The sequence below is a fragment of the Felis catus genome, chromosome A1 (genome assembly GCF_018350175.1).
Source record: "Felis catus isolate Fca126 chromosome A1, F.catus_Fca126_mat1.0, whole genome shotgun sequence".
In the NCBI taxonomy this organism is placed as follows: Eukaryota; Metazoa; Chordata; class Mammalia; order Carnivora; family Felidae; genus Felis; species Felis catus.
The window spans coordinates 179,012,396-179,039,737 of NC_058368.1; the positions used below are offsets into that span (position 1 = coordinate 179,012,396).

The following is a 27,342-nucleotide window of genomic DNA, read 5'->3' on the forward strand; positions in this document are numbered from 1 at the left end:
ACTGCCAGATGAAGCCAGGTTCCAAGATAAACATGCCTCTCCTCCACTGCTGGCATCCTGTCCCAAACCCCTTCTCTCAGATGGCCTCCACAAATGTCCCAACTGGTCCCCCAACACATACTCCCTTTCCCTCGCAGCATATTCTCCACATTGCAGCAAAGACAATTACTGCAAAATTTAGATCTGACCCATGTCACACTCTGGCTTCCTGACAAATTTAGAAAGTAAGACCAGGTCTGTCACCCAGAAGGGCCCATCTGACTCTCCCATGGAAGCTTCCATCTCAAGCACTTCCCCTGTCTGCTCTACAGACCCATTATCCTAATACATCCTTAAGGATCTGTGTAAGCTTTTCTGTCTGCCTGGAATAATCTACTCTATGTCATCCTCCCCTGGTCAGTTTCCAGCTCTACTGGGACTTCCCAGGTAAGGTTTTCCAAGACTACTACCACCACCGTCCTAGATCACATGAAAAACTCCTTTTGTATACTCACCTGGCACCAGAGACCCCTCCATCAAAATTCTTGACACAGGTGACCTTGTACATATATTTGTGTCATTCTTTGATGACTATATTTCTCTCTCATTAGCCTATAATCTTCTTAAGGTAGGAATCCTGCTTATTTTTGCTTACCTTTGTGTCTCTAGCACTTAGCATAATGGAATTCAAATATCTGATGCAGTAATAAATTAATGAATGAACTGGATCCAGTGGATCAACATGAAAAATGATTCCCAGGGTTTTTTCATTTGTTTTCTTGCCTATCAGTCCTCCAGTGGGGATGGTGCCACTGGAATCTATAGGCTCTATCTTTCCCCCAGGAATATCCATCCTTCTACTGATTAGTAAGCAATGTGCTCAGGGCTTGTAATTCTACTATGGTCTACCTGGCACTCAGGACCCAGGAACGTCAAACCACTATCATCCTACCCCCACTGCCAACCTCCTAATACCTTTATTCTGAACGTTGACAGCCCAGTTTAACCTTGTTTCAGAACAAATTGCCATCATAATTAAATCCCAATGCATTTTTCACATTTTACCAAGATACTGCCTTACTATATGAAAGAGGAAATTAGTTTTGAAATTAAAGCAGATTGTTAACTATTTTCTCTGTAATGTTTTCATTAAAATGCCAAAATTTATTACATGTGACCTAGTCCCTTTTATAGAAAATGCAATTTAAAGGAGACAGGGTCTATGTAACTGAAGAAACATTTTGGGCAGAGCATTTTGCCTTGGTTTAAACCACAACTAAAATGAAAAGACAATAAGCATCAAACCAAAGGATTATTCTCTCCAAAGCAAATAAAGCATTTATTATCACGAATGGCCCCACAAATTCTTAGAATCCACAACCATATTATATTAAATTTCATTCAAATAAAACCAATTTTTTTTCTCCTGGCAAAACTTCAATATGTATTTTTTTTTTAAATACATCAGCTTTTTTTTAAATCATCAGCTAAACACAATGACCTCCCATTGGTGCTTGGGTTTGTTTTCCCAGGTAGCATATGTGTTGTGATACCCTGGTTATGCTGACAGAAAAGCCTTCTTTCTCCTGAGCCAAATGGGCTGAGTCACTTTAATTGATGAAATTGAGAGTGGTTCACATAGCTCTTTCAGCAAGCACTCCAAGCCTGACTGAATCCAATCCCACATGCAGAAATCCCATATGGGTGATGGAGAAGAGAAGTCATGAGCTGTTGCCATTGTTTTTTGTTTGCTTGTTTGTTTCAAGATAGAAAACAATGTGCTGTCTATAGTTAGGGATCAAGGGGAGCAAATTCAAAGCCATGTAATGAACTCACCACTGACCTGAATGGATTTCCTGAATAGATCCTTCCCTCTTCTCCAGAACCATGTATCCACCAACTCCAGGGAAACTTCTCAGATCAACCCCAGCCCTAATCACTTTTTTCCAACAGTTATTGATTCCCTTCTCTGTGTTGGTCAAGAAAATCATAGATGCAGCTTGCCTTATAGAGCTTATTATGGCCCAGAGAAGGGTGATGTGTTCTGACAATAAGCACATGTCCTTTTCTGATTCACGCACCTGTATATAACACCCCACTTTCCCTCCTTTTGACCCTCTCAAAGCAGTCTTCGTTATTCTCTTGTGATGATTATTTGTCTTAAATTATAGCTATTTCTAGTCCTCCCTTCACTCCTTCTTTCCCCACTATATGTTGTGTCCTGAGAGTGGGAACTGCTTTCCTCAGTTTGTAAAGTCAAGGAGGTCCTTGTTTAACTGAAATGAATGACTTCACCATCATGAGCCCTTGACTGTTCTATGTAGACCACTGTACTGGCCTTCAAGGGCTACTTTCTCTACTTTTCCAGCTCCCTTGGATCCAGCTCTCTCCTGGCTGCCTGAGGGATCTCTCTAAGACACACATCTGGCCATTACCTGGTTTTTACACCCTTAAAAGCACCCCACCAGCATCCTAGAGCATAACAATCCTCCCACAGCAACACAATTTCCTTACAATCTGACTGCAATCTAGTATGTATTGCCTAACTTCCTACTATTCTACTTCCCCCTATCCCTGCCTCCTTGTCATCTCGCAAAAAAGTCAGAGACTATTGCATATCAGTGACTTAACACATGCTGTTCCCTCTACCTGGGACATTGTTCCATTACCTATCTATCATGGAAAATAATTTTCATTTGGGAGGAATAAATGAATATGAGCCAAGTTACTACTAATTATGATAATAAAGGCTCTAGCTTCTTGAAGTTAAAATGGGCTGTTAAATGCTTTGCTTCCATTAACTGATTTATTTCAAGGTAGCTTACAACCACTCCATTTTCCAGGAGAATAATTGAGGCTTAGAGGGTAATAGTAATGTGTCCAAGTATACAAGTATGAGGTGGTGAAGACTGGAGTGCCTTCAAGGTCTGCCAAGCTTGGGAGCCTGGGCTTTTACCTCCTATGCCAGACAGCAAGTTGCAATTTAAATGTCACCTCCTCTCTGTAACTTTTTCTGATCATCCCCCGCCCCTGCCATGGGATTAGTCACTCCATCCTCCCAGTACTCATGGAGCTTTGAACAGGCTGCTGCTTATATTATCTTGACATTTCTTTTGTCAAGCTCTCATGCACATCTCCACCAGGGAGCAAAGTCCTGGGGGACAGAAATTGTCATCTGAATCTCTATGGCCCTCTAGGTGTTTATCACATTGCCTAAGATGCTATATGTGCTTCATATATGATTGTTGAATGAACTGGGAGAAAATAGGGAGATGAAAACGTTAGGAGGAAAAACAATCCATGGTACAAAGACCAGAACAAGGCTAGAAGTACTGACTTCTGCCCCTGACTTTCTGCACAATTTTGAACAAGTACGTTCACCTCCATCCCCCACATCTGTCTTTAAAATGAAACCATCTGCCTTTCTGGCTTCACAGGCTGGTTAGAAGAAAAGTAAAATTATATACATGAAAATGCTTCAGTAAGTTTGACTATCTCATTAATTCCTATTTTTAAAGAAATAGTGTTTGAGGATTTTTTTCCTGATTATAAAAGGAAAGCAAAATCATTTTAGAAAAAAGTGAAGCTACAGAAATGTACAAATCATGTGTCACTTAAGCAGAAGATATCAACATAATTTTAGCTTCAGAATAGAGTCTCTGGGCCTGACCTCTGGGAGATCCAGGGATTCTGGTGAGGGGCCACAGGTCTTCCCTCCTTGGCTTCCAGGATCCCTGACGGCTTTCTTTTTATTTTTGGGTCTTTTGACCCTTTCTCTATATTTAAGACATAGAATTTCCTCATGTTATTAAAAAATCATCATCAATATTTAATGACTGCACAAATGCATCACTGGATGAACATAGCATAAATCTAGAAAAAGGGGGTTCTGATCTTGAAGAGTCATTTGATGGCATTGATTCCTTTGAGTCCCTTTAGAAGGTCAACACCCGGGAAAGAACAGCATGGACCCTTGTGGGGGAGCCTGCTGCATTCAAGGTCGTGCTGACAGGGTCTCTCAGGATGGCTCCAGCCCCGCAACAACATTCCCAGGGAAGGACCCTCTGTGATGGGATTTCTCCTTCAAGCTTTTGTAGCAGACATATGGCATCTGGTTTCATCTCAAGGGGGCTTTGTGCACAGCCCAGCTGTAGCAATAGCTTAATAATACTTCCCAAATCCAGGAGAGATCCCAAGTCAGGGCCACAAAATAGTTTGTCATCTGATACCTAACATTTGCGTCAAAGCAAGAGAAGACTCCAGTACTGAAGGGGAATAATAATGGCTCTTTACCAAAGACCTGCTAGGTGGTAAGCCCCATGTGATGGACTTTAGACATGCTTTTTCATCCAATCCCCACCATTATACCCCCATTTTATAGATAAGGGAACTGAGGAACAGAGAGCTGTGAAGTGAAAAGACTTCCTAGCTGTGGAATAAGGTCTTCTCACTCCTTAAGAAAAGTATGACCAGTTTCCAACTAGTAAAATCCTTTCAAACTCGAGACCTTGGGCCCCAACTCCACAGCCCTTAGAAAGCAATGTTGGGTGTGAGAGCACTCAGTCAATGACCAAATGGCAGACATTTTAAAGTTTCCAAAGTTTCCAAAGTTCTCCAAGGACAAGAAAAGGCTGGCCTCTCCTCCAGTGCCAGGAAATAGGACAGCAGATATAGTGAAGTCTTACCTTTAAGAATATACTTAAAATTACTTGTTCAAAATCAGGTCTGGCTCCACTTACGGAAAGCTAAAAGGCACTGAGATATTTGGATGTAATTTCATTAGGACGATGATGTACCAGTCATGCATTTCCTAGTACTCCTTATACAATTCCTAAACCCCATCTCTGTCTCTCCCTCTCTGGGTGCTGACAACAGCAGTGTGTTTCCTATGCTGCTTGCCACCAGCTTCTCCAGGGCCTAAGCTCACCTCCTCTGTAGAATCACATGTTGTGTGTCACTGCATCACATGTGAGACTGTTATGGTAGCAGCAGCAACAGGAGAGTGCTTATTATCTAGGAGCATTCTGTCCTCATAGCAGAGGTTTGCTCAACTGGACAGACCAGGGAGGCTGCAGTAGCTGTTTTAATGAATTTAGGAACCTCACGTTTCCCTTTCATTTTCATCTCTGTGGCTCATCATGGAACAGAAGGAAGGTTGGGAGAATGAAACCAGCTCTTTTTTATGCCCCAGTTCTGAAACTTTGTCTGGAAGAATTCTACCACATAGGGCTCATGAAGTATTTGGGAATTTTATATAGGAAAGACCTTCATGGGAAAGCTTGACATGAAACAAATCTTCTCTCATCTTATTTTTTAAATCAGAATTATTTTAAAGCTAGACATTAATTTGTACTTTTCATTTTAGTTTGTTCTTTCCATTCATTCATTTCCACAGCTTGGATAAATGCCAGCCACATGCCAAGTCCTAGGCCTATGGACAGGATCTTCAAAGATAATGGGATACAATCCCTTTCCTCAAGAATCTTAGTCTACTGTGGAACATAGACAGGTAAAGAGAAAATTCCATTATGATATGGTAATACTGTAATTTAAAAATGGGCAAAGAACAATGAGATCACTGAAGAAAGATGATCTTGAGGAATGAGAGAAGATTTCACAGACCAGGAGATGGAGATAAGGCCAAAAATACTGCTCCCTGTTTCAACCCCCTTACTCTTCCTCTCTATCTATTCAAATTTTTATGTTACTCAAGAACTAGACCCAATTATATGAAGTCTACCTTGATAACTGACTTCTGTGCATACATGCTATGGGTTCCTTGGAAGTTGAGATACTAATTAATTTTTTTTGCATATATACTTTAGGCCATGTACTCTTTGATATGCAATTACCAAAATCCTTTTTAAAGTAAAACTTCCCAGGGTGCTTGGGTAGCTCAGTTGGTTAAGCATCTGACTCTTGATTTTAGCTCAGATCATGATCTCATGGTCATGAGATCAAGCTCCACGTCAAGCTCTGCTCTGGGCATTGAGCCTACTGAAGATTCTTAAGATTCTCTCTCTTTCTTTCCTTCTCCCACAGCCCTGCGTTCTCTCTCTCTCCTCTCTCTCTCTCTCAAAAATAAATAATAAAATAAAATAAAGTAAAATAAAATAAAATAAAATAAAACAAAATAAAACAAAATAAAAGAAAATAAAAAAGTAAAACTTCCCCACCCACAGGACATAAGCACCCTCTACAAGACCATATCAAGCAGCAACCAAGCTACCCCAAGCTAATGACGCCACCTCTTGGTACCAAATGGAATTTCAGGACTCTTATATAATGTTTCTTCTCTTTCTTAACCTGATCTCCCCCTAACACATACACATACACTTACACATACACACATTTACTCTTTTAATTTTTTCAAGTTTTATCTCAGAAAAAAAATGTCCCAGACATGCACAGTGAAATGCTTAAGATGGTGGCTTCAAACTCTGTAGACCTGGATTTGGATTCTGTATTCCTCCTTCCCCTGAATGTGATGCTGGACAAGAGCTCAAACCCTCTGATCACTGTTTCCTTTCTGAGAGCAGATAATAATTTTTTGTCAACCTCACAGATTAAACGTGATAATGTCCTCAAATTTCCATCTCTGCCACACAGCAAGCACCCTAGAAATTTTAACTGTGATCATCACCAACATATATATCCTCTGAAGAAAATGAATACATCCTTTCCCCAATTCTTTACATTTGGTCCAGTTATTCAATAGCAATTCTCTCTCCTCCCTTATTCTCCTAGTCTAATCATGCCCTAAGGGTGATAATAGTAACACTTGCATAAGGGTAATGCAAGTAACACTTGCATGTTAAGGAAAAGAATCGTGGTTTGTATGTAAATAAATTAAATAGCAGAAATCTTCCATTCCTTCAGCAGTGTTCATTCAGGTCATCCTATATGCCAGGGACATTGTGTTTCCTACAGATGCAGAAGTGATGAAGACATTGTTCTCTAGTGCTAGGAAGAATGTTCTCGTGACCGTGTGATGAGTACATGAGACTGGTTCATGCTGAAGAGAGCAGAGGGGTACCAACTTGCATGAGTGGAATGTGGGTCAAGATGTGCCTCCAGGCCAATACATGAAAGAAAAAGAGGAGTTTTCGAGGAGGAAGGTTTTGCAAAGAAAGGTAAGAGGAGTATGTTCTAGACAGAGGGAATGGCATGCAGGAGAATGCAAAGAAGAAAAGGAACATTCTGTAGCTAGCAGAACAGTTCCATCAATTTGGCACAAGAGCGGGAGGTCAAGAGCATAGGGGAAAGAGGCAGGCCTGTACTGGGCACACTGAAGGCCGTGGTGAGCAGCTGGGCCATTATCTTCAGCCACAGTGAGGCCACTGAGGCTTGCCCACCAGGAAAGCTCTACGTGATAAGACCACATGGGCTGCAACGGGAAGAATTCAAAAGGGACAAGAGAGGAGGCAGTGTGTCTTGGTAGTAGCTACAGCAGAGGAAGTGGTGAGAGACAGTCATTGCCAGACCCCAGTTAGTAGCATTGATGGTAGAGGGAAACTCTGGATTGGAGAGGCCTTTAGACATAGAACCCGGTGGTCTGCTCAAGAAAGTGGACACAAGCTGTATGCGGAAGGGGAAGGAGACTTGAGATCATTTCACACTTCCATTCTAGCTTTGTCTTCTGCCAAACCTGCTATTTTGTAAGTCCCAAGACTCCAGGCTCTTGTTCTGACTTTACAGATTCCCATAATTGAGGAGATTGATTCTAAATATATCACTGTCATTACAAAGCCACCAAGAATCCAGTGCCACTTCGCAGGTTTCTGAAAGTTGACATGTAGGTCATCTCACCAGACTGCATGGTCTAGGCAGAGCAGCATCTGGAGCTTGGAGGTGCCCATTATTACCTTTAAAATATTCGATGCCTAAAGAACAATTTAAGGTCTTAGTGGTGTAGGAGTATATACTATGCTATTTAAGAGGAGGAACTCTATAAACAGCTTTGCCTGGGTTCAAGTCTCAGTTCCTCCACTAACAAGTTGTGTGATTATAGGTAAGTTATATAACCTCTCTGTGTCTCAGTAACCTCAGATGTAAAATACGAGTCTCTGAGGCAGGTTGAGAAGGAAGACACATAAGGTGCTTAGCTCTTTGCCTGGAAAACAGACGATTTGCTCAATAAGTGATAACTTTGTTGTAAGTATTGTTTGTTAACAAAGTATTGGGCTGCTGAGTGAAGGTGTGGAGTCAACCAACCACTTCTGGCTTGGAACCTCACATCCTCCTGTCCTAGACAGTCCTCACACCTGCTCTCCATGGGACAGGTTTGGGTGGAGGTGGCACTAACTGTCTTGCTGTGGCCCCTGCACAAGCATCTTGAAGTCTGTGGGCTCACAGTGTATCAGAGAGTGGTCATGTAAGTGGGCCATTTGCCATTTGGAAAGTGAAGTCAGAACTTGAAAAGCCTGGCTCTCTGATGACTCAGGTGTTTTCTGGAGTCTTCAGCGCTATTGTGAGGTGAAGCAGTGGAGGATGGGGCGATTACCGCCTTTTTTTTCCTTCCTTTTTGAACAAACTGCTCTGAATTTCCAGAGCTGGCTTGATGCCAGCTGCATTTACCTTTATTTAATCACTCAATAGACTCTTCTGCAAAAACCGGGGTAATTAGGCCCAAAATATATCACCCAGAGGCTTATTTTAATTACCCGAAATAAAAACTAGATCCCAATTTCAACAAAATTACCAGATTGTTCCCCTTCCAAGAATTTCTGGCAGTGTGTAAATTCCCTGGTTGATTCTCCCTATGAGATTGTCCATCCCCAGCACTAAGGAGGCCACACACAGGGAACAGCCTTCTGTAGACCAGTCAGCAGAAGGATGTAACAGTCAGGGAAGGTTTTCTGAGACAGCCCCCTCACCTACCCAAAAAATCTGAGAAGTTTTCCTCACACTGTTCTAAGACCTACAGGATAGCACAACAGACACACGCTCTGATGTTGGACATCCCTAGTTCACATCCCACCTTGCTACTAGCCATGTGACTTTGACCATGATGTTTTCATCCTCTGATGCTCAGTCACTCTATTCTCCCAAACAATGGGAGATGATGACAATTACCCATGAGGAATCAAAGACATGCTCCATCACATCTGAACATCTCTGAAGATTACAATCAATGCAAAAATAAGCCTCTGTGTCACAGTTTAATTGGTAGCATGATCTCTTTCATATGGGCACATAAAATCATAGTGATTCTTACATTTGATAAAATAGGACATGTAGCACATAGAATCCATTCCCTGGTAAAATGTTAAGTTCTCAGATTATTTTTTTCCATTATTCTTCTGCTCTTATACCACAGCCTTCTTAACCAAAAATATGCAAAAGAGAATATGGGTTCTACAAGAGCTTTTGGACTGGGCTGGAAAAACACCAAGGATTTTAGTCAAGACATAGTATTTGTAAGTATCCTGCATACATCACTATTCTAGAATCTTATGCTTATGACAGACATCACTAATCAATTCAGTACTTCTTCCCCTGAACACAGATGTAGCCTCTGATTCTTTCTCAGGGCAGTACTACAGGCAGCTATTACCAATGCACCCGACCTGGCATATGAAGCAAAATCTATTTTACATCCCTGACTCAGGATCTTGGGAGATGGAAAAAAGAATAAGCGTTGGCCAAATCAGAAAAGTTAAATATATGAAAAAGATCTTAAAAATGATAGAGTTCATTGCACAGAAGAAACCAAGGTCTAGAGGGGTGATATTGGCACAAAGTCACAGAGCCAACTATGCAGAACAAGTATGGACAATTTCTCATGTTCACTCTTAAGGACAGGGAACTAACTGGTGGTTGCCAGAGGGGAGGAAGGTAGGGGGATAGGTGAAATGGATAAAGGGGAGTGAACTTATCTTGATGAGCACTGAGAAATGCGTGGAATCGTTGAACCACTATACTGCACACCTGAAACTAATGTAACACTATATTCAATTATACTTGATTAAAAAAAAAAAATTTCCTGTTCTCTCATCTCCGAAATGTCCTTTCTACCAAACCATTCTGCCTTTCTTAGCATCAAGGTCAAACTCCTGGGTAACTTTAGTTAACAAATGTATATCTGATTGATTAGACTCTTGGCAAAGAGAAGAGGGGGAAGCAGTCGTGTAAAAGTTTTTTTGATTTTTGTTTTTGTAAAATTTCCTTTTCCTCATTTGCCACCATCAACACTTCATTGTTTAGGCAAGCAATTTACAGAAAAATTCAGGAATGGCTTTCCAGAAAATGATAATTACAATGTGCTGTGCACAAGAAGTGATCCATCCTAGCCCTATGGTTCCTGTAATTTTAATAGCTAACACCTTTTATCACAATGTTCCTACTCCTACAAATTAAAAAAAAAAAAGTCACCACTTAATCCCACATAATGACATGCCAATGACCAGGCACCCCACATCCGATCAAGGTCCTCTCAGGATTTCAGAAGTATTAGGCATGTCTGGTGTTTGCCATAAATATTGTTTAATATTCCCAGGCAATAGAAACTAACCAATAAAAATTATATCTGGAAAATTGAAAGTGATGGTTGGAATGGGGCTCTCTCCTTCTTGTCAAATTTCAATTTGAAATTAAATTGGGGCCTTCAGCACTAAGACAGGGACTCCTGACCTCTGAGTAATTACTTTCCAACATCATTTTCTTTAATTTGGAGGAGATATTTCTGTTCTAAAAGTGCTAGAAAGGACCATTTTATGAAAATAAAGCTACATCTTGAGAAAAATCTGTTTATTCCTTCCTTCTAGTTCAGGCACATTCCTGCTCCTAGTTAGGTGTGCTTTCTACATACCTCCAATACTCCCCACTCAGCCCTCCTGTTGCTGTAATCACACCAACAAACTCAAGAGTCATTGAGACTAATGACACAGCATGTGACTTAGAACCTCTGCAAGGCTCCTGGAATCAGCCCAGGGGACGGGAAAGTATGAACAGACAATTCCTTACACTGTGCCCACATTCCCTGAGATACGGGTTCCTGATACTGAGAGGAAACATTCTTTGAAGAAGGAAAAGCATTCCAAACTGAGAGAAAGACATACAAATACATGAAGGTATGAAGCAACATAGCATTTCTAGGGATTATTTCACTCATTAATTTGCTTAACAAACATTCATTGAGGACCCATGGTATACCAGGGGCACTGCTGGAAGCTGAGGGTAAAAGAGTAAGCAAACATGGTCCCTGCCCTCAAGGGGATCCACAGAATGTAGGGAGACTGGAGCACAGAGACAAAAAAAACATCACCTTACAATGAACTAAGTACAATGAATCCAATGGCTGAGGTGTACAGGGGGCTCTGAGGGCAAGCAGGAGAGCCAGGTGTGGAGGGACTGAAGCCAGATGTGCAGAAAACAGCAGGATTTGGTGGGAGGCTAGGAGGACAGGCAGGTGAGTGAGAGGGAGGAATCAAGGGCAGCTACTACAGTTCTAGGTCAGTACTGTCAAATGGGATCCTAAATGAAGGGAGAGTATGGAGCAGGCTCCTGGGGGGCTGGTGATGAATTATGTTTGGGGCGCAGTGAGTCTGAGGTACTTGAGAAACACCCCATTGAAAGAGGTCATGGTTTTCTTGAGGGCACAGACCATGCCTGACTCATTTCTGAGTCTTCATGCTGAGTATATAAGAGGTTTTCATAAAATAGTGAATGAATAAATAAATGAATATTATGTACAAGAAATGCATGTGCAAATGCTTTTTTGTGTTATTTCATTTAATTTCCATAGGAACCCTATGAGGAAGGTCAAGTATTACCCCCTTTTATAAATAGGCCTAAGCCTTAAAAGTTCTGTGGTATAAGAGAGGAGCTATGTATGGCAAGTTCACAGATAAAAGTGTCTTAGAGAAAGAAAGAGAGAGAGAGAGAGAGAGACAGAGACAGAGAGAACACATGGAAAAATACTCAACATCATTAGTCATCAGGGAAATGTAAATTAAAACCACAATGAGACACCATTAGAATTGTTATAAATCCACTAGAGTTGTTAAAATCCAAAATACTGACAATACTAAGTGTTAGGGAGGATGTAGATAAATAGAACCCTCATATTGCTTATGGGAATATAAAATGGTCACTATGGAAAACATTTTGGTAATTTCCTATAAAGTTAGATATATAATTCCCATATGTCCTAGCAATTCCACTTCTAGACTTCTACACAAGAGAAATTAAAATATGTTCATTCAAAATTTTTATATGAATATTCATAGCAACATTATTTATAATAGCAAAATGTTGGAATCAATTCAAGTATCTATCCACTAGAGAATGGATAAACAAAATGCTGTATATTCATACAGTGTAATACTATTCAGCAATATAAAGGAATTAAGTACTGATACATCCTAAAATATAAACTTCAAAAACATTATTTTAAGGAAAGAAGCCAGATGTAAAAGACTTAAAATTGTATAATTTCACTTACATGAAATGTCCAAAAAAAAAAAGCAAATCTATAAAGACAGAGATTAGAATAGTGGTGCTTAGGGATGGATGGGGGATAGAGGGGTAAGGGTGCCAAGCAGAGGGACTGCAAATGGAACTTTCAGGAATGAAAGGAAGCATTACAAACTGACTTGTGGTCATGGCTACACAATTATACACTTACTAAAACTCATACAAATTGCAATGGTTAAAATTTAAAGCATGTAAGTTTCACCCCAATGAAAGTGAAAGAAGTAAAGAGAGAAAGAAAGAAAGAGAGAGAAAGGAAGGAAGGAAAGAAAAAAAAGAAAGAAAGAAATTAAGAAATTAGGAAGAAAGAAAGAAAGAAAGAAAGAAAGAAAGAAAGAAAGAAAGAAAGAAAGAGAAAGAAAGAAGGAATAAAGACAGCTGTGTGATTTAGAAGAGGCAGGGAGGTCCCAACCAGGTTGGTGAGATTTGAGCAGCTTCCTAAGGGATGCATTTGTGCTGGACCTTGAAGACTAGATAGTATTTCAATAGATTGAGATGGCACACTAAAGGATTCCAGACAAAGAAAGCAGCATGAGTGAGAAAGAGCCAGGCATGGTTGGGCAATATCCAGACATCCATTTTGTCTGAAAAGCCAGGTGGAGAAAAGTAGATGAAAAAGCTGAGACATGTGGTTGTGGCCAGATCACAGATGCTGAGAATGGTCAGGCTAATGCATTTAAGACTTAACTGGGCACACAGTGGGAACCCACAGAATTTTCCAGAGTAGGGGAGTGTCCTGGCAAAGATTGATGGGGCAGCAGTGAGGAATGCATGTTGGAAGGGCTAGCAACCAGAGTACTGCATTAAATGAAAGGCTCAAAAAACTGGGTGTAGTGAATGAGGGCCAAACTATGCTCACATGCAAAGGAAAGAGAGATGCATTGTATCAGATAGAAAGGAAAATAATAACAGACACCAGTTATTTGGTGCTTCCTATGATCCAGGCACTGTTTTAAAGAATGACTGTCCTAAAGGAGAGACAGAGAGTTAAGACCTGCTATAAACGGATAAACCAAATAGATGGATGGCCATCTTTAGGTCTAGCTCTAAAGAAGAGGCATAAAGATTAGGGAGGTAATAAAATGCTTATCTCAGGCATGTTATGGAAACCACAGACATGGAAGCTTATAACTAAATAAGATATGGTGAGACTTCTAAGGAGGAAGGATGGTAAGTTAGAAAGTGACGGAGACCAATTTACATGACTCTCTGTCCCAAGAAAGCAGGAGTACCTGGCCCTGAGAGCCCTCTTTATGAATGTCACCACTCCTTTAAATTTACACAGTGTATGGTAAGTAAACATGCACTGACATGACTAAACAGAGCCAAATGGGTCTAAAGAAAATGTTTACCCTCTGTTGTTTCTAGGGATCAAATCCTTACTTGCCCAGCTTTTGTTGAAATGACACTCAGCCCCTTGCTCTGTATCCATGAAGCAAGACTAGAGCATATCAACAATCAACATCCCAAACCTAGCTGAGATCCCAAACTGGCTTCCTGAAAGCTGAATCCAGCTGTTCAGGGCTCAGAGAATGTTTATAAATATAGTTTCTTATTAGCTGCCAACACTTAAATATCAGGACATTTCACATTTTCAGCTTCTCTTGAGAAGCTGGGAGTTTTGGCAACTATATGGCCCAGTTCCATGTGGTGTCAATCAATCACAGCTGGGTAGCACTTGTCCTCATTAAGCATTAGAGTCCCTGCCTGGTTCATTCACTCATTCATTCACTCATTCATTCAACAAATACATATCAAGTACTTACTATACGCAGGGCACTGTTGTAGGGTCCAGAGATATAAATGAACAAAACAAATGAAATCTTTACATTTTGGAGCTCATTTTATCACAAGGAGAGCAAGACAATGAATCAATCAAGGTATACATATTTTTCTAGGTGGTGAAAAGTACTAAGAAACATAAAGAAGTAAGGTGTGGAGCTTGAAAGAAGATTGAGAGGTGCTGGGTATTATACACAAGGTAGTCAGGGCAGGGAAGCCTCTCTGATTTGGTGACAACTGAGCCAGGATCTGATTTACATGAGGAAATAACCCCTCAGTCCTGAGGCAGAGATAGGTCAAGCCGAGGGAACAGCAAATATAATCATGTTTTGTGTGTGGGAGAAATGAGGCAGAGGACATTTCAGGCCCTAGCAATGGTTTGGATTTTATTTTGAGTGAGATGGGAAACCACTGGTGAGTTTGAGCAGAGGAGTAACATAGTGGAACATACTCATTTATGTTGGTGACTGGTCCCCATAAGCATTATTTTTGGCCCTCAATTTAAAGCAAGATGGGCAGAGGTTAAAGGGTTAGAGATGGACTCTTTCTGGAGAGGGAAAATAATCAGACTATGAGGCAGGAACCTCCTGATCTTCAGAATGTAGCATTTATACCAAAGAATAACCCAAAATTTAGCAGTGACTTGAATTAATTGACATCTACGGGCAGAGTTAACATACAATGAATCCACTTAGAAAACCAAGCACACAAGACACTGAGACTGGACATTGTCCAACTCTATGTCAAAAGAAAAGGCTCCTGGTGGATGTGAATGTGGAGCATTCTGTCTGGCCACTTACAAAAAGCTTCTCTCACTCTTTAATCTTTACCAGTGACATTCCATCTCCATTGGCACACTCACCTTAGTTGACAAGTCTTAATTCTTGTTTTATTTCAGCAACTTGAGTTAACTCTTATGTTATCCCAACTCAGATAAGAAAAAATCTAACTACTGTACTCCAAAACAAAGTAATGATTGGTGCTAGGCTTTCAACATAATCTGGAGTTCCAGAAAATCCATTCCTTGACCCTGAACAGTTTGAAACGTTTGACAAGAGGAAGAGATGTACTCACAATCAGAACATGATCCCGCCCCATCGTGATGACCGTCCGATTCACTGTACGAAGAAGCTGGACCATGATTTCTTGGATATGGTGGTAGGTAAAGGCCTGTAACATAGAGACATCTGTGTGACAACCATACATTGTATCTGCACATCTCTTCCAAAGAACATCCAACAGTGGTCAGATGTGGTCATCACCAAGACCTCCACCACCACAACTGCTATCACCACCACCACTATCATCATCACTGTAGCCATTGTTATCATACCTCCATGACCATCATCACCTGGCACTGGGCACGAGGAATTTCATTAACCACCTTAGCTATAAGGTAGAGATTAAGAGCCTAAGTTATGGAATCAGAATCTTTTGTTGTAGAATACTAAGTACAGAATTATTGTGCTACATTGGCTGAGTTACTTCTCTGAACCTTGGTTTCTTCATTGGTATAACAATCAGGATATAACCTGGGATAGGTAGGGCATTTACTGCAGGAAATTGGTTACATGGGTGATGAAGAAGCTGAGTCACCAAACAAGATTACCTAGGGATCAGCACTAGAAGGAAGTCACGGTCACCTCTGAGCTAAAGGGACAAATAGACAAGGTAGTGTTTCTGGAGTCCAAGACTGGGTTTCTGTGATGGAAACTATAACCTTGGGGGAGCTTATGCAGTAGAGGCTGCATTATCCATCTTGGGGGAAATCCATGGTGAGCCTGGTTACAACATCTACAGGGTACTACCCACTTTAAATGCAAGCCACTGAACCTTGGGTAGAACTTATCAATGCTTTCTGAGCATTTGCCATGGTGAGCAAGAGTTTTATGCATGATTACAACACAGATTCACTACATCCTCAAATCCTCTTACCAGCATAACCTTAAGGCACAGAGTTTCATCTATGCATATCTGGGATGGTGGTCATGGACAAGTGGAAAGGCCACTTGGAATTCTAAGATCAGCAGCTCCAGGTATGAGTTCCAACTCTGCCCTTACCAGCTATGTGGCCACACTTGTAACTTAAACTCTGAGTCTCAACTTCATCATCTACAAACTGTGGAAGTTCTCTCACCAGCCTTTCAAGGTTGATGTGAACTTAAAAGTGACACATGCAATTTGAAACAATGCACTCACCTAATTCCACTGCAGGAGATTCTGTGGGTCTGAGAAATATCCTGGGCATCAGTAATTTCTGAATTTTATGTGGGTTATTCTGATGGCTGAGAACCATGACAAATGTACTGTGAAGCTCTACAAATGAAGGCTGGAATATGGAAACAGCCTGTGTCTCCAGGACCCAGCCAGAGACTGACATAAACAAAATGCTAAAGAAATGGGTGATTTAAAAAGTGGGTAACTACTCACACTCATTCCTAAGTACCTCATTAACCTTTGCTGCATTCACCTCAACTATAGTTTGTCTTTTAATGTAACCAATGAAAGGAAATAGACTCGTAGTTGGGGGAGGGCAAAAAAAAAAAAGAAAGAAAGAAAGAAAGAAAGAAAGAAAGAAAGAAAGAAAGAAAGAAAGAAGGAAAGAAAATGTGCTTATTAAAAAGCCCCCTCACCTCCCAACATGCTCTCGGTGACTATTGTTTTCCAAAGATGAATAGCCCAGAGCTTGCTTCCTCTCTCTGTCCCATACTTGCTTCTTTTGCACTTTGGCTATAACCCCCAATTCTCCAGCCCTGTAGAGCTCACCAGCAAGACATCTATCAAAGCATATATTTTACAGCAACAGCAGTCTCATGCTCCATGGGGTCCAGCTGGACCTTAATCTCTTGCTAGATTCTCTTACTAGATTAGGTGAGCTCCCCACAACCATCCAGCCCTTTCCCCACATCTACTCAGGGGTAGGGGTAAGAACATCTCCCCTCACTTCTTGGCTGTAGGTCAACCTCTCTCCTGATTCCTTCTCCTTTATTTCTTCAAGCCTTTTTACCGACTTACAATCTCCTATTTCTTACATTACATGACTGTGATGCCTATGGTAATAACAATAATAGCTAACATTTCTGAGTTCTTACTAAATACCTGGCACCTTGCTAAACGCATTAACTCATCTCACAATGTGATAAGCAATATTACAATCTCCATTGTTCACATGTAGAAACTGAAGCCCAGAGAGGTGAAGTAACTTGTCCAGAGTCACACAGTTAGAAAGTTAGGGAAAAATGATTCAAACCCAGCAGTCTGGCTCTACAGCCTGCTCCTCACCCAGGCAGACTCAACAGGAACACAGATCTCTGGCTGCTACTTGCCAGCCTCTTTCCATATGTCAAGATACATAGACCCTGACTTCAACTGAGCCAACTTCTAACTGCCTTCAGTGACTTCTGATCTTTTCTCTCCTTTTTAGAAAATCTTCAGTGCTATGTATTCACGACTCCCTTATCTTTTCTGCATTCCTTTGCAATTTCATCAGCCTAAGCCCACTGCAAATTTATATAATGGTTTCCATTTGATGTTATTTTTTTTCCAGGATTACATCTCTTCTTTTACCAACAGAGATAATAAAACCCCTTTTCTCTTGACCTCCTGCCTCCTGCTTCTTTTAAATAGCCATTTCATCTTAGTCCAAAAAGCGGCAATTAGACTGCTCAGGAAGTTTGGTATTTAAAAGTGGAAACCTGTCAAATTCAATTCATTTCACTCTGAAAGCTCCCAGTATGAGAGGCTGTATAGCAGAGTGTTTGGGGATCAGACAGACTTGAGTTTGAATCTCAGTTCTGCTAATTTGAGCTAGGTGACCTTGGGCAAATTACCTTTATTCTCTGAGTTTCAATTTATTTATAAAATGTGGCAAACCTCATAGTACGTGTTTGAGGTATAAATAAAGTAATGCAGGTAAATCCCTTGATATTAAGGGTTGGCACATAGTAAGCCCTCAATAAGTGGTGGCTGCAATTCATATTCCCCTGGGTCTGCATCAGCATTCAGGCTAGGCTTACAGATTCTCAGCACGTAGCAGAATATGCAGTATAAGGCAATACATAATCTAAACTCTGGATGATATCGAATGTCACCTAAAAAAATGTATAGCATATATGCAAATAGAAAACTTTCAAGATGATAAACCTGTGCTAAGCAGTAAAAATGCAGCCACAAATCACCTACTGTTAATTGCTCTAGTGCCAGGCAAGTGGAGGGAATCTCTAGGAAAGTGTCTTCTGGGCTCAAACTAAGCAGTGGCTTATAATTGAAAAGACAAAGTCAGTCTTCCCTTTATGGGCCTGGCAAAGATATTAATCCATCCAACCTAAACACACTGCAAATAGTAGTGATTTTTCTTCTTTAATAATTACAGGCTGTGATACCTGGATGGATCTTGGAGTACTTTCTATAAGTGAAATCTTGTACATAAGCCCTGTTATATATAACATAGTGGAAGGAGAGCTGGAAAGCTGGCGGGGGGCGAGGGGGGGTGCTTCTTGCTTCACTCGAGCCCCTATGCCAGCCCTGGGACTTTGCAGAATGCCATTCAGAACCGATCCCCCACAATGTTTCCAGAATAATAATAGAACATACCATACATGAGATGATTTTCAGTAATAATATATAGACACAGCATTTTCAAACACTGAATCAAATTATGCTGAAGGCATCCTCTTTTTTCATTCAAGGTTCATTCCTTTCATTCAAGGTTTCAAACAAGGTTCGACCCTTGTTTTGATCTCAAGCAGAAAAATCTCCCTTTGATGTGAATATGTCTTTTTTTCCCCCTTAAGTTTATTTTCTTATTTATTTTGAGAGAGACAGAAAAAGTGCAAGTGGGGGAGGGGCAGAAACAGAGGGAGACCGAGAATCCCAAGCAGGCTCTGCACCATCAGTGAGGAGCCCGATGCCAGGCTTGAACCCACAAACCATGAGATTGTGACCTGAGCTGAAATCAAGAGTTGGATGCTCAACTCTGAGCCACCCAGGTGCTCCAGTTCTTTAAAAAAAATTTATACTATATTTCCTCTGATTCATGATTGTCTCTTATTTTTCAAAATTCTATTTTTAAAAGTTTGCTTTGCCTCGCAGAGTCTCTTTCCTCCAAGTTGCTTCTCTTCTGTTTGCTTGTTTTGCACTCTTTTTTTACATTCAAATTGTTCTCTGTTCTCTGGAATGGGTGATGGTATGTTCATATTTTGGTGTGGGTAACTGAAAGGCTGGTTGCCAACTCTGAGCATGTGAGTAGAGCTTGTGGTCTGTGAGCTTCTCTGCAGGGTGAACCAGTTGGGACAGTTAGCCAGAGAGTCTCAAATACTCAAATATACAAGTCTTTTTTTTTTTAATTTTAACATTTTTAAATTATTTTTGTTTTAATTTTTTGAAAGAAAGAGTGAGCACAAGCAGGGAAGGTGCAGAGACAGAGGGGGATACAAAATCCAAAGCAGGCTCCAACCTTTAAGCTGTCAGCACACAGCCTAACACAGGGCTCGAACTCATGAACTGTGAGATCATGACCTGAGCCAAAGTCAAACCCTTAACCAACTGAGCCACCCGGTTACCTCTATACAATTCTTTCTTCTTGTGCTGCTCAGATTCCACACACAGGCATTCTCTCACCTCTTGCCTGAAGGATTAAGCGCCAGCTGTAGCCTTCCAGAAGCCAAGTGGGACAAAAGTGTCTGAAGCTTCTGCTTCTAGGATGCATACTTTGATTGATACCTTGTTTCTAGTATGGCATCATTGACTTCCGTTTTGATGAGTGTCTCCTAGTCCAGCCCAGTTTTTTGTTTTGTTTTGTTTTGTTTTATATTAAATTTAATTTACTGTCAAATTGGTTTCCATACAACACCCAGTGCTCATCCCAGCAGGTGCCCTCCTCAATGCTCCTCACCCACTTTCCCCTCTCCCCGACCCCCCATCAACCCTCAGTTTGTTCTCAGACTTCAGCCTCTACTACAAAGCTGTTTTGTCTTTATAGATTAAACCTCCAGTGACCCAGCTGCACCGAGTCAGGCTGCTTCAACAGACTTGCAACCTGTCTTCCTTGTTACAGTTCCTCTCCGTCATCCCACCTCCAGGGGGACCTGGTACTACCACTTTCTGAAACGTTGGGGGAATCTTTGCTTTAGATTGGATGGATGAGTTCTCAGCTTTCCCCAATGCCAGCCTATTAATTACCTTTCCTGGGCCTGCTAAGTCACTTATTCACTTTCCATATGATATCCACCTTCTTTTAGAATCCTCCCTTATCTTCCATATCAGGTTTCCATGAGGGAGCAAAACATGGGACTACAGTTTATGTATCACCTTTACAAGGGGTTTCTACACCAAATTTTTGAGTTTAAATGTTTATAAGTGAGCCGATATCATTCAAAATATTACAAGTTCATGTGATAACGTTAAATAACAAAAAATGTGATTGTGTAATGCAAATGGCTGAGGTTTTGAAAAGAGTTCCAGTGCAACCCCTAAGTTTACAGAAAGAAAAACTTCAGCACTGAGAAAGGGGGGTGGGGGGAGGGTCATGTGACCAGTGGCAGGTAAAGTCATCAGAGCAAAAATGAAAAACCAGTTCTGCTGAGCAAGTCCGGGCCAACAGCTTCCTCCACTCCAGCAGGCACACAAGCAGCCTTGGTCCTTGCGTTCATGCCAAGAACAATCCCAGCTTCTCCACCTGCTTTGTCTTTAGATCTCTTTAGTAGGAAGATAAAGATCTCAAGGTCACAACTACAGAGTTAAATCCAAAGACCTTTTTTTTTTTTTAAGCCAAAAAATAATGCATTTTCTGAGCACAGAAACAGCTACAATCTATGGCTGCTACTATTTTTCCCTGCTCTGCGTTTCTATGTAAGAGGCCTTTTAAACTTCTTTCTTATCTCAAAGGAACCACAAACACTTAGCTAGAAAGAAAATATCCTAACTTTCAAAAGATAGTAACAGTATCATCTAAAGTAGAGTCACCTCTTTCTATGACCCCTTGAGGCAATGTGATTTTCCTTTTTTTCTTAAACCTGGAAATTGCTTCTTTCTTTTCTTTTTTTTTTTCTTTTCTTTTGAGAGAGAGAGAGAGACAGAGAGAGGAGAGAGAGACAGAGGGAGAGAAAGAATCCCAACCAGGTTCCACACATAGCACAGAGCCTGACGCAGGGCTTGATGCCATGACTGTGAGATCATGACCTGGGCCGAAATCAAGAGTCAGATGCTTAACCAACGGAGCCACCCAGGCACCCTGGAGACAATGTGATTTTCTCATGAGTTCTAGGCTTAGTGCTATCTGCCTTCTTTCTTCTTGTTTGAAGTAGTTTCCGTCCGGAAAGATTTGACTTTAACTGTATAACACTACATTGTGGGGAGCAAGTGACAGAGGCTGCCAGGGATTCAGAGGAGGGGGAGCTGGGGGTCAGCAAAGTCTAGCAGGGGGCTTTGTCGCTCCCCATCATCTCTGCCTCTCCTACCCACTGGGTGACTTCCATTTCCCAGGTAGGACTTAAGCAATACCTTCATGTGGTCATAGGTGTCTTTGAACCATAAGTTAGCCTTCTTGAGAAGGGGGGAGTTTGAGTTAGTGGCAGAAAGATATAATAAAGAAGAAAAGAAGATATGGGTCCTCATCCTGACACTGCTATTACCCAACAGTCTTGAGGTCATACCATATGCCAGGAACTGTGCATGTAGATTTGAAACCTATAATCTTACTTTTTTTTAAGGCCCATTGAAGTCCAAGATGAAATATGAGAATCGAGAGGTTTATAAACTTGCCCGACATTATCCACTCCTAAGTGGACACGCCTGAACGCAAGCTCAATTCTGTCTAATTCTGGGCTCTTTCCAAAGCATGGTGGTGGTGCTGGGAGGTGAGAGTGCTTTGGATTCCAGGCTTATAACTACCACCGCCTCCATCTTTTAGGATCACAGAAATGAATAGATGCAGCAGCACTTTGTAGATGATAAATCATTCTGCAAATTTGTCCAAAGTTAACAATAAGACAAACATTTGTGTGCACAGCTGTTTATAGCATATTGTATTGCTTTTAATATCCAAATGCACCAAGCAAGATAAATATCCCCAAGTCTGGGATCCTATTATATAAACGACAGCTTATTCATGCAATAGAGTAGGAGAAGGTAGATATGCCTTGACCTGGACAGATATCTTTAACACACTCAGTAAAAAGAGACTACAGAGCACCATTCAGAAGCCCATTTATGTTTGTGAAAAAATATTTTTCTATGTCCAAAAAGTCTGTAAAAATAATGGTACCCCAGAGCAGAGGTAAGAACGAGAGATGTAAGGTTAGAGGGATAATTTTACTTCCTGTGGTTTGTTAGAATTTTTCATAATAATCATATATGATAATAAAGAATATAGAAATTTTTCCCAACCGGAAAAGAATGAATGTCAGTCTACACACCCAAGAAATCGTATTCACAGGGATGGAGTGGATACACAGCAGGGGCCACAGTGTGCTGCAGGCAGGCCTGTGGTGAGGCGCGAGGGCACTCCCCATCCCCTAGACCTCCCACCCCATGCCAAAGCTGCCATAGAATCCTGGTGCTCACAAGTTGGAGTGAAGTTGTCAGTGTTACTGAGCTGACAAAAGAGCACTACAAAGTAACACGGATTAACCCTTTTAAAAAGGCACAAGCATGAAATGTTTTATCCATTTATCAAATGGTTTTAACTTCCATTTTCTAGAAGGTAGGGGGAAAAATCTACTTAAAGCAACCAGGAAAAAGCACAAAACCATCATGTCCAACAACAAAAAAATCCCATTGTGCTTAGAGAGAAACGTTGCTGTTATTCAGATCCTGTAAGTTGCTTTGTGGGAACTTTTATTAAAATACACTGGACCCTCCAACCTGCAGCCTAGAGCGAAAAAAATTAAGCCTTCTTAGGTCTGTAAGTCTAACATCTCAGCGCTGATGAATGGAGACTGGTTGGACCGACTTATGAAGATGTACCACGGAGATGCTCTACTTTTGTGTTCAGTTCTTCAAAACGGGAGGAGTCTATGAGATTGTATAAGGAGAAGTGGATAAAGAACACAAGTAACAATTGTTGAATTCTTACTGTGTGCCAGACTATGGACTGTGTGCTTTGTATTTATAATTTCAGTGTGTCTTGGGAAAACCCTGGGACAAGTATTACCCCAATTTAAGATATAAAATAAGATTCATTCTGATTGTTAATACCAGTCAGTATTTATTGAACACTTAATGTATGTCATTTACCATAATAATACTGTTTTACATGAACCATCTCATTTAATTCACTGAATAATCTTAGAAAACTGCTATTCTAATTCTTCCTATATTACAAATGAGGAAATTCAGAGGTTAATGTAACTTGTCCTAAGTCACAGAATTACAAGTGATGGAGGTGGATTTGAATACATGTCTTCTTGGTTGCTAGGCTTATGTGTTGTGTACACAGGTATTTATAGAAATTTTGTATTATTTACAACATCTAAATGTAACAAGCAAGATACACGTGCAAATGGCCCTACAGCAATGGGCTCCTTTAAGATTTCCATTGTAGAAATGGAAGTTTGTAAACTTTTTGTAATATTTCAAAAAAAAATTTAACAGAAATTGTATACTCATTCATCTTCAGTATCACCACACGGGCTTATTAATTACAATGTCAAGATTTCTTGTTTGCATGAGAACTACAGGTCAATACTCTGTTTAACTCTGCTGGTCAGAAAATTCAGAATGGTGCTTATATATTATTCTTTTTTTTTAAATAATGAGTCAACACATCACTTAACGTTTAATACATGTTTCTTGTTTGGGAGACAATGTATTTTAAAACGTGCATCCAGTGAAAACCGGTGGGTGAATACTGCTTGGTGGTGACAACATTTTCTATTATTTATCCAGAAAGCCATTCAAAATGTGGCTTCTGTGTCTCCATGCCAGGGCTGCCTGATGAGCTTTCTCCCTCCCTCCAATACTGACCTCCTCTCCATCCCCTCCATTGGCAGCCTAGTGTTTCTATTCTCTTTCCTTTGTTTACTTTTGCTTTATGCCTTTGCTTTATCACCATACTTCATCCCTGATGCCAGGATGGCTTCAGCCACAGGCAGAGAAGTTGCCTGTGGAGATCAACATGATTCTTCCCCACCCCAAATGAATTCCCAAATATATCTCCAACTGTTTATTGATACTTGAAATTCCATGGAGAGAATGTCATTCTTTGACTTAAGGCTAATTCTCTCCTGTTAAAATGCAGCCCTGATTGAAAACTTTAAAACATTAGAATACAAACCCTTTTGAGTTAAGAGCCATAACGCATCCACTACTATAGGTTGTGCATCATCCCTGAATTCCTTGAGGATAGGGATTAAATCTGGTTATTGTTTTAGGTTCAACACCTAGCACAAATACCTGGCACACAATAAGGAATCACCACATCAATTTAATTCAATTAATTAATTAGAAAAGCTCACACGAAGTGTCAGGTAATTTGTCAAGATGCAAGGAGAGGTTCTTAGATGAGGGGATGGAATCAGAATGGAGATTCTGGAAGCTTCCGGGCATGGACTTCCTCAATTGTACTGATAACACAGCTTGACCTCACACAATGACTAAAGGGTTCTTGGACAGGAGAAAAGAGGAATAAAAAAATATACACAATCTTCCACCCTCCTTCCTACAGTGAAAATACCCATAATCACCCAGCCATCCTCCAGAGAAAGAACATAGACATCAGACAGCTCACTTTGTGATGAGTGGTCTAGTTTCCTCACCAGGACCTCCCCAAATCAAAAACCTATTGTCCTCTTTTTTTTTGTAAAATGGAAGCTCTCCCCACAAATCCCTCCCAATTCAGGTAGGCACAAAACTAAGTTCAGAGACAGATCTCATGAAACACCCCAGTATCCTATGCCTCAGCCAAAACTCAGAGCCCACTCTCACTGACTGCTTAGGAATTGATAACACCAGAAACTTTAGAAAAATTACCATCAATGTGAGGCTTTAAAATCTTCCTGTCCAACCTCTTTTCCTTTGCCGGGAAATTATGGAGAAAGTAGGCCAATTTAAAATGTAAGAGAATTGACCAGCAAAAAGCAATAAATCTGAGGAATAAATGTGAATCCTCTGATCTACGTGTGCAGTTACACAGACATCAGTGCTGTTTTTTTAGCTCAGACTGGATATAATTAAAACCCTCTCCAGAATCTCATCTCAGAACAAGCAATAGAGGCTGTGCATCTCTCCATGGTGCTGATAAAACACTGCCTTCCAGAACTAGGGCATTTCTCCTCTTGAGAAGTATGAAGTCTCAATCTCTCTCTCTCTCTCTCTCTCTCTCTCTCATGCTCTCTCTATATCCTTCTCTCTGTCTCTATATCTCCGTCTCCCTTGACCACCACAGTGGGTGTCTTTGCTTTAATTTTGATAAATCATTTGCAATTTATTTTATTGTTTCATAATTGTAATGATGATTTCAATATATTTTTACACTCCTATCATGTGTCTGATATTTACTATCATCCCCACCCAACTCTTTTTGGAAAGTTTAGGTTGTATGTTCCCTCTTCTACCACTATCTCTCTGTGGCCAACCTATTTCCCACAACAAATTTGGAAGGGGGAGAACTAGTTTATTTTCTGATTTATTATAAATTTTCCAATTTGATCTATGGTTTCTGGTGGTTTTTCTAGATGAAAAGAAGATGCCCACCTTACTTCCCAGTCTCCATAATATACTCAGCACCACCACTTATAACCCATATCTCTGATCCTTCCCTGATCAGCTGCAAACAGGAAAGCCTTTCTTCTGAATGTTCAGCTCCTTTATATGCTCAGCCAGTGACAGCCCAGCCTAAGTGGTTAGTATAACCGACTCAGCTTGAAACAGATCTATGTGTTTATTCCTAGAAGTACATTAAGAGTTTCTTTCCAATGAGCGTGTGGCATCTAGAAGTAGTATTCTGCTTTCAGTGTTCCTAGGTCTAGAGATGAATTTAGAACTTTGGGGCAGTGCCTAAACATTGAGTTGCTGCCCCACCCCAAACTCCTATCCTACAAAAATGAAATAGCCAGGGTAGCACTCATTATCACTCAGTATCTCCAGAAACATACTTTGACTATCTATTTTAGTAGTTGATACTATGGCTGCATTTCTAGAATAACCTAGGGACTTTCTAAATATATAAATATTTTCATGTCCAGGTTCTACCCCAGACTAACTCTAAATCTCCAGGCATTGCTATTTTTTTTGAAAGCTCTTCATATAATTCTGATATGCAGTGGAACTGAATACCGCTGACTTACTAGGTGCCATGCTCTGTCCTGAGTTCTGGGGATTCTGGGACAGAGAAAGCCTAGTACCTGCTTTTAAGAAATAAGTCCATTGGCAGGGTATTACTAGGGAAGAGCCATACAGTGAGGAAAGGCCATAACAGTGTTATCACAAAGTGCTGAGTAAACTCAGAAAAGACATAAAAAACCTAATCTAGGGGAATCTGGGATGATGTCCTGAGGGAGGTGCTATTACAACCAGCCAGGTAAAATCTGCACTTGATATGCTCTTTGCTATAATAAGTAGGGCTTTATAATAAGAGTGCTTTTCTCTAATAAGAGTATAATCTACCAACACATTACTAACCCTTATATATTCCTCCAACCCCTTTCCCTCAGCCTGTGTCAAGTCTCACCCTGCTCACATACATTCTTACCTGCTCCCTGGAATTCTGATTATGATCTTCCCATAATCACAATGTCTTCATAAAACAGAGTTTACCACATCTTAGCCTTGGACTGCAGGCCACTCCTTGAGGAAGTTCAGCCCTTTGAGTCTGGTGAGGTTTTATTTCTTTCAGGCACTAACCCAGCTATCCTAATCATCTGCAGCCAGCTCATCCTTCCCACAGTGAGCAATCAGATGGGTTTTTACCTGTGTTTGAGATCCCCTTCTCCCCCTGGTCACCTGCCAATCTCCTACTCAAATTAAAAAAAAAAAAAAAAACAGTTCAATAATCATCTTCAGGAAGCCTTTTCCCACTCGACCTCTCTCAACCCCTACCTCACCCTAGGTAGGGTTGGTTGTTTTTTTTTGAGTTCTCACAAAACCTTACTCAATATTTCTTTGAACTAA

At 40.6% G+C, this 27,342-nt stretch overlaps 1 protein-coding gene across 1 annotated transcript in view; it reads right to left on the reverse strand.

Annotated features, from left to right (window-relative positions):
• Positions 1-27,342, reverse strand: part of DOCK2 (dedicator of cytokinesis 2) — a 416,930-nt gene that overhangs the window by 219,498 nt on the left and 170,090 nt on the right. Inside the window, exon 27 of the mRNA XM_003981290.4 lies at positions 15,310-15,405. Within this exon, the coding sequence (XP_003981339.1) occupies positions 15,310-15,405 (96 nt within the window). The remainder of the gene's footprint in view (positions 1-15,309; positions 15,406-27,342) is intronic.